The sequence below is a fragment of the Poromitra crassiceps genome (genome assembly GCF_964638095.1).
Source record: "Poromitra crassiceps genome assembly, chromosome: 17".
NCBI lineage: Eukaryota > Metazoa > Chordata > Actinopteri > Beryciformes > Melamphaidae > Poromitra > Poromitra crassiceps.
Genome location: NC_139635.1, coordinates 7,041,602 through 7,057,173, shown reverse-complemented (window position 1 = coordinate 7,057,173; position 15,572 = coordinate 7,041,602). Strand labels below are relative to the sequence as shown.

Sequence of the window (15,572 nt, the reverse complement as noted above, 5' to 3'; positions counted from 1 at the left end):
TCCTTTCTGAAGGGTCACGCCTCAACTGTCCTCAGCAGCCAGCTGAAGGGTCACGCCTCAACTGTCCTCAGCAGCCAGCTGAAGGGTCACGCCTCAACTGTCCTCAGCAGCCAGCTGAAGGTTCACACCTCAACTGTCCTCAGCAGCCAGCTGAAGGTTCACACCTCAACTGTCCTCAGCAGACCATTGAAGGTTCACACCTCAACTGTCCTCAGCAGCCAAATGAAGATTCACACCTCAACTGTCCTCAGCAGCCAGCTGAAGGTTCACACCTCAACTGTCCTCAGCAGCCAGCTGAAGGTTCACACCTCAACTGTCCTCAGCAGACCATTGAAGGTTCACACCTCAACTGTCCTCAGCAGCCAAATGAAGATTCACACCTCAACTGTCCTCAGCAGCCAGCTGAAGGTTCACGCCTCAACTGTCCTCAGCAGACAGTTGAAGGTTCACGCCTCAACTGTCCTCAGCAGCCAGCTGAAAGTTCACACCTCAACTGTCCTCAGCAGCCAGCTGAAAGTTCACACCTCAACTGTCCTCAGCAGCCAGCTGAAAGTTCACACCTCAACTGTCCTCAGCAGCCAGCTGAAAGTTCACACCTCAACTGTCCTCAGCAACCAGCTAAAGGTTCACACCTCAGCTGTCCTCAGCAGCCAGCTGAAGGTTCACACCTCAACTGTCCTCAGCAGCCAGCTGAAAGTTCACACCTCAACTGTCCTCAGCAGCCAGCTGAAAGTTCACACCTCAACTGTCCTCAGCAGCCAGCTGAAAGTTCACACCTCAACTGTCCTCAGCAGCCAGCTGAAAGTTCACATCTCAACTGTCCTCAGCAACCAGCTGAAAGTTCACACCTCAACTGTCTTCAGCAACCAGCTGAAAGTTCACACCTCAACTGTTCTCAGCAACCAGCTAAAGGTTCACACCTCAACTGTGCTCAGCAGCCAGCTGAAAGTTCACACCTCAACTGTCCTCAGCAACCAACTGAAAGTTCACACCTCAACTGTCCTCAGCAGCCAGCTGAAAGTTCACAACTCAACTGTCCTCAGCAACCAGCTAAAGGTTCACACCTCAGCTGTCCTCAGCAACCAGCTGAAGGTTCACGTCTCATCTGTCCTCAGCAGACAGTTGAAGGTTCACGTCTCAACTGTGCTCAGCAGCCAGCTGAAGGTTCACGTCTCAACTGTCCTCAGCAGCCAGCTGAAGGTTCACGTATCAACTGTCCTCAGCAGCCAGCTGAAGGTTCACGTCTCAACTGTCCTCAGCAGCCAGCTGAACTGTCACATCTCAACTGTCCTCAGCAGCGAGCCACAGGCTGAGCTGAGCGCTCTGTGACAGCATCGCATTCAGCCTTCCTGTTTAGTGGCCAGTATGAAACTGAAAACACAGCCATCTGCTGAGGGATACTTCTGCTGTGCGTGAGTCAGACAACATGCTGAAGCTAGCGCTAGCCCACGGCTCGGTCAGACACCACATGCTGCTGGTCAGCCCACGGCTCGGTCAGACACCACATGAAAAGGGCTGAGTCTGGAGGGGACATTTGGTATCTGGCACGACACAAGGCGAGCGAACAATCGCTGACCAGTGTGTTTTGTGGTTTCACAGGAAGTTGTTATCAACACCGTAAAGGGAACCAAACTTTAACTGAACTCGATATAAAATACGTCAGAATGCTTGATTTTGCTCTTTAAAGGGCTGCTCGGTCAAGCCAGAAGAATCTAAATAAACCTTGAAATTATAAGTGATTCCAAAACACTGCCAATAACAGTTTAAATAAATACTTTTCCTACAATAAAAGCATTTTGGCTCCAGCTTCTAAAAATAGCATCCCTCCACCCCCTCCCCCCCCCCCCCACACACACACACCGCCAGAAACTTTGTAAACAACATAAAAAATGTCTTGCCCACCACAGATGCCATCAAAGTGGTTGAAAGCGCTATTTGTGCCTTTTGTGTTCCAGTATGATGTTTGTGTGTGCTTGTGGAAAGTGTGTGTGTGTGTGTGTATGTGTGTGTGTGTGTGTGTGCGTGTGTGTGTGCGTGCATGCGTGTGTGTGTGTGTGTGTGTGTGTGTGTGTGCCTGCGCGCGTGTGTCTGTGCGTGCATGCGGGCGGGTATGCGTGCATGTGTGTGTGTTTCAGCATACATGCGTGCGCGTGTGTGTCTGTGTGTGTGCATGTGCGTGTGTGTCTGTGCGTGCGTGCATGTGTGTGCATGCGTGTGTGTGTTTCTGTGTGCATGCGTGTTTGTGTGTGTGTGTTTGTGTGTGTGTGTGTGTGTGTGTGTGTGTGCACGTGTGTGTTTCTGTGTGCATGCGAGTTTGTGTGTGTGTGTGTTTGTGTGTGTGTGTGTGTGTGTGTGTGTGTGTGTGTGTGTGTGTGTGTGTGTGTGTGTGTGTGGGCTTGTGTGATGCTGGGATGGGATTGGTCCTGTGACTGTGTGTCGGCTTGAGGAAATATTTGACTAATCATGGAACACTTTGCTTGCAGACACGCTGACTAGACTAACGAGGAACAACTTCTCCTTCCAGCATCCTGTCGGGGAATTTAGAACATGTCTCTCTCTCGTCAAACTCTGATGTTTGATGCATCCCCACTGTCATTTTGTGCTCAAGTGTTGTCATTTCCTGTGTTTGGTGCCTACTCATACTTGAGAGAACCAGAGGAGGTGACATTTCAGATGAAAATGAAATGAAATGAAAGCTCTTGATGAGATCTTTCTACTGCTCTTAAAGGAACACTCTGCCCATTTTCAACCAGCTTTGTATCATTAGAACATCAGTAGTATATCAGAAAACTGTCAACGGTTTTGAAGTCTGTCATTTAATTTGACAGTTATTGAGTGTTAAAGTGTGGACCAGTGACATCACTGGTCCACACTAACTCAAATTAATAACTCATTAACTCAAATCAACTCTCAATAACTGTCAAACTAGATGAATGACTTCAAAACCGTTTACAGTTTGAGAGTTGATTTGAGTTAATGAGTTATTAATTTGAGTTAGTGTGGACCAGTGATGTCACTGGTCCACACTTTAACACTCAATAACTGTCAAATTAAATGACAGACTTAAAAACCGTTTACAGTTTTCTGATATACTACTGATGTTCTAATGATACAAAGCTGGTTGGAAATGGGGGGAGTGTTCCTTTAAGGACATGTGTGAATTCTAAACCAATGCAGAGTTATTCATCAAAAACCAAATGACCTCTGTGAGTACACTGAAAGCATAGGGATTTTCGTATGGGGATTTTGGTTCAATGCATGAAATAAGGTATGTTCTTAAACAAAGGTTTATGAAACAGCAAAGTTTGTGTGTTTTGACCACTTTTATGACCTTTGAAGCATAAATGCGTTTTGTTTACGTGATTTTCAGAAAACGCTTCAAAATGGGAGAGACGTGACCACGTGACCACTTGGGGGCATTGCAGCTACAGTACCATTTGTTAGAATTGGTGGAGCCTGCAGGTGAATCATCTAGATAGTAATGGAAGGTCTATGGTCTATAGTACTTTTCTTCTGGAGTTTTCCCCCATTTTCTCCCCAATTCTACTTGGCCTGCTGTCCCCGTCATTGCTCCAGCCCCTCTCCCGATCTGGGGAGAGTTGTAGACTAGCACATGCTGCCTCCGATACACGTGCAGTCGCCAGCTGTTTTTTTCACCTGACAGCGAGAAGTTTCACCGGCAAAATGTAGCGTTTGGGAGGATCACGCTATTGCCCCCCAGGTCCCCTCCTCCTCCTCAAACTGGCGCCCCAACTGACCAGAGGAGGCACTAGAGCAGCGACCAGCAAACATATCCTTAATCCGCCTTCCCACTCGTCGCAGGCATGGCAAATAGTGCCTGTGTGGACGCCCGACCAAGTCGGAGGTAACACGGGAGCTCGAACCTGCAACCCTTGTGTTGCTAGGCAGGGAATCTACCACTGCACCCGGACTTTCCACAAGTCTCTGAAAGTCCCTGCGAACCGCCTACACCAAAAAAAATCCTCTCGCCCTTTGAATAGGATTGCACGAGTTCTTGTCAACATATGCTCCAATATATCGTTTATGGATTTTAGTGAAGTTCACCATTTCATATCTCTAAACGTTAAGTTCTGTCAACTTAAACTACTATCCATTTAATAAGTGCCACCATGTGTTTTCATTCTGGCCTATTCATCATTTTATAAGACAAACTGATGGATGATCTCATTTTAGAACAAAACTCGTCCAACGTTTTTCCAAGTTTATCCCGATTGAATCACAGTCACACGCAGAATCACAGTCACACACAGCAGATGTAACCGAGTTGAATCAGCGCGGATTCCTCGTGAGTCTCTGAGTGGTAGCGAGTGGATTGGTTAAACTCACTCCCCAGGTATAAAGTTAATGTTAATCAGCTCCGCCAAGGGAGCTAGCTCTCTTGGCGTTGCGGTTAACATGTTGGACTCCCAAGCCGAGGGTCGGCAGTTCGAACCCACCCCTAGACAAGCCCTTAACATGGGTTGCTGCAAGTACCACCTACACAACGCCGTTACACAGACAATCATCACAGTCGCACGCAGAATCACAGTCACACACAGCAGACAATCATCACAGTCACACGCAGAATCACAGTCACACACAACAGTCAGTCACAGCAGACAATCATCACAGTCACACGCAGAATCACAGTCACACACAGCAGACAAAAAGCTCCCAAGTTGACGAATATGTATTTATAAAAACACTGCAATTAGGAAACATAATTACAACGGCGTGCACTGGCTAAAGATTTGGTACCGCAGATGTCGGAAGCGAAGCCTGCGTTTACTAGTGGATGCTATGGATTCTTTGTTTGGCTGGTTAATTGCAGACATGTTTCGTAGCCCTGGAACATGTGTGTTTCATTTCAGGCCCCTAATTGAATTAAGGACTGGGAGCACCAATGCTGTCCGATGAGGGGGAGGGGGCGGGGCATTCAAACAATAAATCTCAATTAGGGCGTTGACATTTGAACTGTAGTAGAGAGACGCATGGTTCGAGAGGCTGTAATGAAAACGACGCGGGTTCGATCCCCCTGGAACATCCGAGTCAGACAATGCACGCCGACTCACTCTCTGTGAGCATAAGGGCACGAGCTAAATGTGTTTTTAGCGATGTGTTTAAGCTGACATGTTTCATCACTATGCAACTTCACTGAGCTCAATGTAAACTTTGGCTTTTTGCCCTCCAGCGGTAACCTTTAAACTAACAGAACTTTGCACTGTGACTGTACTGTGTTTTTAAATACTCCATTACTTGATTCATGGTGGAGACATTGTCTGTATCTGGGATTCAGTGTCTTGCTCAAGGACACTTCAGGGCGGACACTTGCTGTCATCGGGGGTTGAACCCAGGTCCAAGTCTTTAAATCCACAGCAAGACACTAGACTCTTCCACTGTTTCCCGTCACAGTCTCATTGATTGTAGTATCATGTTGTGGAGTTGGGGTTCGGCCCAGTGTCGTCAATGCCGACAGGGAATAAAAAGTCTTAAATTTCTCCTCAGGAAATTTTAAGTGGGGCTGTGGTCTAGCCAAAGGCTTAAGCCCCCCCCCCCACCCTCCACCCCTCCTCAATTGGCATATTTTGAACATCTGACTCCGTCCCAAAAATAACACCGGCTCCTGCCAAGGGAGTGCTCTGAGCTACACCCGCCATCATCCAATATAAACCCATATACAACAAATACTGAAACCAATCGAGCAAAAGGGAGGCCCCTAACCAAACAGCATGTTAGGTAGCAGCCGGGTGGTCTGGTTAGAGAGCCCATCTGCTATGTAACGTTAGGGTCACAAGTTTGATCGAGACAGTCGGTCTGTGTGGGAACCCCCACAAAATGTTACTACGGCTGGCTCGCGAGCTGGGTAAAACCCCCCCATATATCTCAATGGGCTGACTCGCCAAAGGACGGTGCTGCGGCTCTACACTACAGGATTGGGGATTCTAGAGCAGGTACATAGACGTCTGTTCAGATGTGGATTCATTGCGGGGGTTAAATCCCCAATCGTGTCTGCCTGGGCTGGCTGGGCTAGCAGCTAAATGCTAACTATGCTGAATGGATAGAACGGGGGATTTACCCCACCCTGACCACGCCCCCAGCCAGCTACCATGGCGTCTGTGACGAGGCACAGACTGTCTCTATTCCTGCAGCAGCCAATGTCTGTCTGCTCACTGATTGGTTAAGAGATTCAGTGAAATGCCAAAAAAGTAAACCTAATTGCCTTATTCCAGTCCACTGACATATGGAAAAGTAATTTAACAATGCAATAACTACCTGCGTTAGTGGAACCACCTGACCACTGACCACAATTTGATTGATCACATCTCATTGAGTACTTGAACAGCATTTTTGCATACTCATAATACTATAGGTCAGTGGTTCTCATAGTGGGGTCGTCCGGCTAGCCTGGTTAAACCCAGCCTCCACGTGACCTCACTGTACTATCAGTCACATAACAGACATAGTCTGTGACGTCACGTTGAAGGCTGGGTTCACCCAGGCTAGGGTCCGGCGACCCCCAGGGGTCGTCCTAGAGGGGGTTCCAGGGGGTCCCCAGCAAAAAGGGGAATCATTAATTTTCACTATAATTCCATCCATAAGTAGTAACACAATGACAGAACGTACAACTATTGTGGTGATGGGTTTCATACACTTTCCGTAATAATGCATCTCAAAGCAAAAATCTCATCGGGGGGACCCTGGGGACAATATCTTATCAAATCGGGGTCCGTGGTCTAATATTGTGTCAATTTGAGGTGAAAAAGTTTCAGTACCACTGCTATAGTTGAATACAGACAAATAAGATCAGTGTACGGTTTGGTTTGGTGGGTGGACTGTACTGCAGTGCAGGAGTTGACATGCAGCGCTGAGGTAGGTCGTCCACCACACAGTCCACAGCATCACTATCTGCTGTTTACGAGTCCCCTGCTGCTGAAACATGAGGCCGTGTGTGAGTCACTGCAGACAGCCAGCGGAGCTAACACACAAGCCGTTTATCAGCTTTAAGAAGACAGAGGAGCCATCATAAAAAACGCCTTATTTATGGAACAGCCGCCAACAAATAGGCTTCTGTGAGGGTGCGCACAATCGTGTGTGTGTGTGTGTGTGTGTGTGTGTGTGTGTGTGTGTGTGTGTGTGCGCGTGTGTGTGTGTGTGTGTGTGTGTGTGTGTGTGCGTGCGTGCGTGCGTGCGTGTGTGTGTGTGTGTGTGTGTGCATGTGTGCGTGTGTGTGTTTGTAGTAGCCTATAGTCATGCATGAAAGTATTTTCAACATTTATAACCCAGCTGACTCCTTGCCTGGCCAGTACGCGCTGACATGCATTCACCAACACCAGATGTAGTGGTAAATAAAAAGTCAGACAAACTCAAACTCAAACTGATCTCCAGTCAGTGATCATCACAAAGCAAACCACCGCCACAAAAAAGGCTGCTTCTATCAGAGGCAGGGCCAGGGCATATAACTTGCATAATGTTTGACAGCACTTGCAAATGATTATTATTATTATTATGAATTTTGGCCATAAAGATTCTTATGCCAACCTCAAAACCTCTAAATAGAACAGGAGACTCTTTTAGGAATACACCCTTGGCAAAAGGCCAAGACAAGACAAATGACAAACCGCTCTGCTCCTCCTTATCAAATATGATTTCCAAATCCCATCAAAGCCCTTTCCTCTCAGGTGATTACCAGAGAACCTCAGTGCCCTATCTCAACCCCTTTTGTACCTCCAGCTCCCTGAGCAGATACAACTCCTCGCCAATAGGTGGCAGAGTTCCACACTGTATCCAGGCAGGATTGAGAGGGGGGAGAGAGAGAGAGAGAGAGAGAGAGAGAGAGAGAGGATGAGCGAGAGAGAGAGAGAGAGAGAGAGAGAGTGTGAGAGAGAGGGAGAGACAGAGAGGAGAGAGAGAGAGAGAGAGAGAGAGAGAGGCTGAACGAGAGAGAGAGAGAGAGTGTGAGAGAGAGGGAGAGACAGAGAGGAGAGGGAGAGAGAGAGGGGGGGAGAGAGAGAGAGTAATAGAAGACCTACTTGCAGTCTCTGTCCTCCAGGTCAAAGTGTGGGTTGAAGTTGATGAGGATCTTCTGGCCGGACTCTGGGGCTGTGATGACCCAGACGCAGTGCTGGGAGGGCGGGTAGGCTCCCGGGTAGCCCGGGGACGTCAGGTAGTCCGCGCTGTTTATCTCAATGTTGTCCCCACATTTATCTGACAGACAAACAAAGAAACAAGCCATCAGTCATCAGACTCTTCACACACTGTTAGGTGAGAGACACTGACACTGAAGTCCAAGGCTACCGAATTGATTGAGACCATCCCTTTCCTTGCTGTAGCCTAAATGTATCCTACAGCTTTGATAGGCTAAATAAAAATGTGGATGATCTCCAGTTTGTCATTATCATATTAAAAGAGAAAACACCAATAAAACAAAACCGTGTGTGGTCAGAAAAGCACTGCTCTAGCTTCAATATAACCTCCATGCTCATCACTTGTTTTGTTATTTGTTTTGTTTTTTACTATGAATTTATTCACACCTCGAATTTTTCTGCATTATCATATTAAAAGACAAAACACCAATCAAACAAAAATGTGTGTTGTCAGAAAATGACTGATATGCTTCAATATAACCTCCAAGCTCATCACTTTATGATGATGATGATGATTTTTTTACTATGAATTTATGCACACCTCCTGCAGGCTCGGGATGTGAGTTAAGTCCACTCCGCAAATGAAGAAGGACTTGTGTAAAGTTAGGTGGGCTTTATTCCAGGCGGGCTGCCCGCGGTTCACCGGCTGCTGCCTGCGCATCCAGCTGCTGCCTGCGCATCCAGCCGCAGCAGCGCAGTCCTCATAGACATAGAGGCTACTCTTCTCATCTGATCTGACAGCGTGTATTTGGGCTGCAATAGCCAACATGCAAAAGCCAAAAATGCCTCTTTCAATAAAAGCGCAGATGCAGCCTGCAGAGACACATAATCAAATCTCTATAATATAATATAATATAATATAATATTTAAGCAATATATCACGAGAGCTAGTGTGTTGTGATGAATATATCACACTGATAAGCTGTTATCCCACGAGGCCGCAGGCCGAGTGGGATAACAGCTTATCAGTGTGATATATTTCACAACACACGCTGCTCGAGTGCTATATTGCTTTTATAAAAGGGTTCCAAGTATAATAATATAATAATAATAATACTATAAGTCCGACTGGCATTTTATTCTGATAGAGTCAGTTGAAACAATACTGTAAGGCGGGACCTCTAGCAAGAAGATAGACGTGCGGGTGATTTGATTGGATCGTTCTGGAGACTGAAGTCGACATTGGCCAATCCTGGCGCTTGGCTCAGAGCTTTTCCAAAGCCCGACACCAGAGCCGTATGCTGACCAAGTAACGTTACGTCTTATTTAGAAATGCGGGGTTAAGAGTGAGGGCGCGCGAGAGAGGGGTTCAGCCCGCGTCTATTCTTGTACAAATCATCATTTTCTGCGAAGTATTAGTAAAGTTATAAGCGAAGATCGATTCACAAGGATCTGAAAGTTGTCTCCGCCATTTTGTTTTTGAGGTACTTTTAGTAAGAGAGTTGCGCCATCATGCGTCCATAATGACTCATTGTACAAAGACTTGAAGGACTAGTGACCCTCCATACAGCAGATCAGGAGAAAGCTGTTTGGCTCGAGCGCAGCGCTGCCTTTTAGTAAGAGAGTTGCCATGGTAACCAATAACCCATGGCCATGGGTTATTGAACTCGGTTACTGGAATTATACAATGGCTGTGAACCAATCAGATTGCTTGATTTGAGAGAGCCATTTTATAAATAATAATATAATATAGGCACAGCCTACTTGGAATATTCCTAATATTCAGACACTTGTCTGATACAGTCAGTTTCTTTCAATAGGGAGGCAAAGTGGAGATGCAGCCTACAGAAAACCATTAGCCTAATCTTCCCTATAATATGGCGTACTTGTAATATATTCCTATAATCTATAGAGACTTCAGTGTCTGCTACAGTCAGTTAGTTCTTATAGGGAAGCACATAAGCACCCTGCAGAAAAACATTATAAAATCCATATAAATATTAGCTATAAGATTGGCTATTATGATATAGGCTATAATATTCATATGGACTTGCAGTGTGTCAGTAGGCTACTCAATATTAGTTTTGTTATCATCCTATAATAAATGTAATGTGACCTTATGGTAACATTATAGGAATATTAGCCTAGTGATGCCATTAGAGATCATATTTTTTTCTCTAGTGGCACTATAGGGTAATGTTTCCAAATGGTGATATTTTTTACAATATCCGTATAAGATTTACTATAGGATGCAATAGTTAAGGAAGGAGAGATGTGTAGGCTATTATCTGGCTTGTATTCAGACGGCTTACAGCCGAGCGAGGCAGAACAGGTGAGAGGCAACAATGATGCAAAAATGAATCAATATTGAGCTGGGCAGGCTGGCTGTCAGCCGCATGTACTGTAGGCTCTCCAATACAACAGTCAACACCACCTACCCTACAGTCTGACAGCAGTCTGAGTCAACAGCATGTAGAATACAGTCTATGACACCTACCAGTCTGAGTCAACGCAGCAGCCAACAGGACCTGGCTGAACAAAAGCAATCCACAGCGCATCCTCAGATTGTACAGCAGAGACATTCTGCTAAAAAGAAGAAGGACACGAAGACAAGGAAGGAAGCACAAATAAAATCCTTTTGGGTTGTTGTTTTTCTCTCCGAGGTGCAAAATAAGCAGAAATGTCTCAAAGTAAGAGGACTTGGTCTGGCTGGTCTAGGGTCCCCAGCATCCTGCGAGCTTCAGCATCGGATCTCTGCTTCAGCCAGAGAACAACTTGCCATCTCCTGGAAAACAGACAATAATAATCCAACAGAAAACAAGACGAGGGTAGATTCAAAAGGGGAAAATCCAGTCGCCAAAAGTGGCGTTAATTGTGCGCTCTCGTCCGCGGACCAAACCGGAGGGTTATAGGCGTACTTCCAAGCAGGAATGTGGGGGGGGAAACAGCAGTTAGCCCCGCTGTGTTCAGTGAAAAGCAGCCGGTCCCCAGATCTTCACTCCGTGGTTCGGTTCGGTTCAGTTCAGCTCTCCCGCCGGCGTGTCTCGCTTGCTTTCTCGTAGCACTGCAGCGGCTGAGCGACACAGGAGAAATGAGATACGAGCTGCGAGATGTGAGAAACAGCGGAATTTCCACTCCCCAAATCCCAGGCAGCTCTAGTGCGCAGACCGAGCGAGCGCTGTGCGGGGCTGGAGCAGACTGTGCGCCCTGTGCGCTCCCAGCCAGCCAGAGGAGCAGGGACATGCGCACGCAAACTCTGACATGGGCGTCATTTGGCTGTGGCATAAGGTGCGGTGAGGGCTTTCTCCATAACTCACTAGCCTCACTGAGTCTACTTCAGTGGATCATTTGAACATAAAAGGAAAGATATTTAGTTTGAAGCTTTATCTCATACAAGTAAATCACACATGGGGAGCATTCAGCACTAATGTTCCTATGATGGTTTAGGGATAATAATATGCCTAATAATTTATTACGCTGTCTAAATATAATGTGTTGTCATCAATCATTGCTCCACTTTGTCTCCAAAAAGTTAGTAGCCTAGGCTTTGTTTACTGTTTAGTAGGCCATGTTTTCTTCTGGCCGTTTTGGTGACGATAGATGCAGGGACAGAATTGCATGCTGGATCCTTTGGTCACATAGTATGGAGAAAACAAGCACTTGTAAAGACCGATTATTATTATTATTAGTAGTAGTAGTAGTAGTAGTAGTATTAGTATTGTTGTTGTTGTTGTTGTTGTTGTTGTTGTTGTTGATGAACTGCCTTAAGTCCTTGATTGACAATGAAATAACACACTTTTACTGGCTGGATCCTCTATACTTAGATTGTTGTTAACCCATTTCATCTTGAATGAATAAATAACCAACAGCCTTGTTGCCTTAGTGACGTATGATCGGAGAGAATAGGATTCTTTGGATTCAGATATTATACTGACTGATGGAGAACATGGTCTCAGAGACAAGCATCTGACCGCAAAGGGGGGGGGGGGGGGGGGGGGATCACACATTGCCTGGCAAAGATCTAGGATTTAATAGAAGCTTACTGGAAGCCAGATTCACTTTTATTTCCCTACATGTGTTCAGTATAGATTGAAATAGTGTGGCATTTTATTTGAAGCATATTTACAGTAGGCGTATTGCAGAGTTACTTTGACGGAGTGTTGCTGTTGTTTACTCTTCTGGTGAACCCACTTTCCCTCAAACTGCCTCATCGTTTCTTTCCCAACCAGAATGTCCAGTGAAAACGTACCTGAACTTGCATTCTTCACGGCCACACGATTGACGTAAATGACATTATCAGAATCAGCTGATAATGCTGACAGCTGCTCCTGTCGGTAGAGGAACTGCTCTCTCTCCTCTTCTCTGATGGATTTCACCCTGTGTGATTATTGAATGTCTCTTGGTGCAAAATGGCGACTCTAGAAAGATTCGAGGCACTGACACCAAATGCTGATCTTAAAAAAAGAAGAAGCTTAAGAGCCCTTAAAGTCAAGATGTGTTTCAAGATGTGTATAAAATACTCTACTTTGAATAGTAATTTGTGTCTGATGGTTTTTCCCACAAAAAAGGATACATTATCTTGTTAAAATCCCTAAAATGACTTCCCCTCCTTCCCCCTCATTTAAAAATCCATAGCAACCAATCAGGGATATCTAGAACATAACTAGCCAATCACAGCATACAACACGGGCTTTCAACACATTCTCACTCCCAACTCATGACAAAGTGACGACAAGGGTTCCTGACCGATCTGCAGTATATGACGAGTTGGGAGTGAGGATGTGTTGGGGCTTTAACTGCTGAATACTGGACAGGGATTGGCTCCAGTATCCGTGATGTCACAAATCTTGCTTGTTGAAAACAGCTTTTTCAGTGAGCTCAGATAAACTTTCCCACTTTCATCAGATGATTGTGATAGTGTCAAACACAGACATCATTCTGCACAGTGAAGCTCAGACGTCCAACTGAAGGAACATGAAGAAAAACAGATTTTTGACTTTAGGGGGTCTTTACTGTTTTAAATTGCTGAAGACATTTCTGCTATCAAGCTCTATAGGATAGTTGCACTGGAAATATGTCATTGTGAAATCATCTGGTCTCCATTTGGCCACTTAGAGAAATCCAAGGTATATACTGTACATCACAAATAGCTGCTTTTTTGTGGATGTTGTAGGATCTAACATACATCCAAATGCAGACATCCATTCCAGGTATTCATACATGAGTATTGCACATAAGTGCAGGTTCGCCTACATACAAGCCAATCAAATCATTATGGGAATACTGTAGTTTCTTGTCCATTAGTCCCACATGACATTTTGAATCAATGGCTCCCGGTTCGAAGCCCTACGCCAGGAGAGAGAATCTGGCAAAACCAAGGGAGAGTTCCTCTGTCATTATAGTGAGTAACACTCTCTTCCCTAAACAACTACTGACTAGATGCCCTCCAGCAAAGCACTTCAATGACTCAAGTGGAGCCTCTCCACGGCCAACAGCAGAAGACTGCATGCGGTTGGACCGGGAAGCCCCCAGGTGTGACTGTTTATAACAACATGCTTGTTCAGCAAAACTTCCCTGGATAAAAACAAAGGGAAGGATTTTAATGTTATTATCAGACACAGAAGAGCAACTCATGCATGGCTCTCACACTGTACAAACACAAATAGCGTTAAGAAAAGTCTTCTTGTATTTAAACAAGGCAGGTTTAGTTTCTCTGAATTGTCAGCGTTCCCAGTCAGAGCCTTAAACACATCCTCACTGGCTCTCTGCTGTCTGTGGTTTCATCACAAACACATCCTCACTGGCTCTCTGCTGTCTGTAGTTTCATCACAAACATCCTCACTGGCTCTGTGCTGTCTGTGGTTTCATCACAAACACATCCTCACTGGCTCTCTGCTGTCTGTAGTTTCATCACAAACACTGAGTGTCGGCCTGCTATACCAAAATATTGTGGTAGAAATATGCATAAGAAGAGTGGGTGTTTTTGTGTATTTGCTTGTACGTATAGGTGGCTTGTACATTTATACAGGCATACAGAAACACACACACACACACACACACACACACACACACACACACACAGACACAGACACAGACACAGACACAGACACACACACACACACACACACACACACACACACACACACACACACACACACACACACACACACACACACACACACTCTCACACACACACTTTCTCTCTCTGTCTCTCTCTCTCTGTCTGTCTCTCTCTCTCTCTAGGCTACTCATTTATATACACACACTGGCTGCACAAACCATAAATGTACCAAGAAGCATAGTTGCCATGGCATCTCCAAAAAGCAAGCAGTAAAATCCATTTACCTAAGTAATCATCATGATCATAAATGTGCAACATGCATGTGTGTGTGTGTGTGTGTGTGTGTGTGTGTGTGTGTGTGTGTGTGTGTGTGTGTGTGTGTGTGTGTGTGTGTGTGTGTGTGCGTCAGTGGCGCCGGAACGAGTTTGCAATTAGGGGGACATTTTTATTTTTTTTGTCAAAAAATTTTTTTTTCATTTTTTTTTTTTTTTTTTTCAATTTTTTTTTTTTTCAATGTTTTTTTGCCGGCTCCCGTCAGGGCGCCGGCAAGAAAAATTTATGTTTTTTTTAACGTCTGGATGATTTTTAGCCATATTTAGAGGAATATCTCATTTTAAGGGTTAGGGTTAGGGTTAGGGTTAACATTAGGATTATACTGTAGTGATGTAATTATTCAGTATTTTCTCCTTTTCTCACTCACTTGGTGACCTGCTCTCCCTTTAGGTCATTTTACAATTACACTACAACAGACAGCAACATAGGCAGAAACACTAAAATAAAATAACAATAACGTATACGATTATAGCAGCAGCCAATGACAGTGAGTGCAAACAGAGTCCAGGTCTGTCTGTCTCTCAGGTGTAATAATCCCACAATGATCACGGCTTTAACAAGTGTCACAGGCTGTGTAAACAGTGTAAAGTGGGCTCTCTGTAATTTGATCCCTGGGTCTGTCTGTCTCAGGTGTAATAATCCCACAACGATCATGGCTTTAACAAGCATCACAGGCTGTGTAAACAGTGTAAAGTGGGCTCTAAGCGTCAGGGGCAGTTGCCCCCTCAGATTAAAAAAAAAAAAAAAAAATTTTTTTAGGGGGACCAAATTTTAAGGGGGACAAAATGTCCCCATGTCCCCCTTGTTCCGGCGCCAGTGGTGTGCGTGCGTGCGTGACCCAGGTGAAGCCCCATGTTAGCAAGCTTCTGCCCTGCTGTAGTGCCCTCCGGCAAGGCACTGAATCCCCTCCAGATCCATGGATGCTGCTCTGTAGCTGGGAGGTGATGGATGCCTGCTAGCTGCCTCAGAGATGACAGCTCTCGGTCGGACCTCTCTCCCATCCATTCATGTCACTGCTCCTCTCTCCCATCCATTCATGCCACTGCTCACAAACGCTGCCTGACCACAGCCATGAACATTGCCAAAGACTCCAC

The 15,572-nt window shown here is 45.5% G+C and overlaps 1 protein-coding gene across 1 annotated transcript in view; it reads right to left on the bottom strand.

Annotated features, from left to right (window-relative positions):
* Positions 1-10,666, bottom strand: part of LOC310791724 (neuropilin-1a-like) — a gene marked incomplete at both ends in the record, with an annotated part of 135,943 nt that extends 125,277 nt beyond the window's left edge. The window contains 2 exons of the mRNA XM_083653379.1: positions 8,031-8,205; positions 10,582-10,666. Coding sequence (XP_083509505.1) covers positions 8,031-8,205; positions 10,582-10,666 — 260 coding nt within the window. The remainder of the gene's footprint in view (positions 1-8,030; positions 8,206-10,581) is intronic.
* Between the last annotated feature and the right edge of the window lie 4,906 nt (positions 10,667-15,572).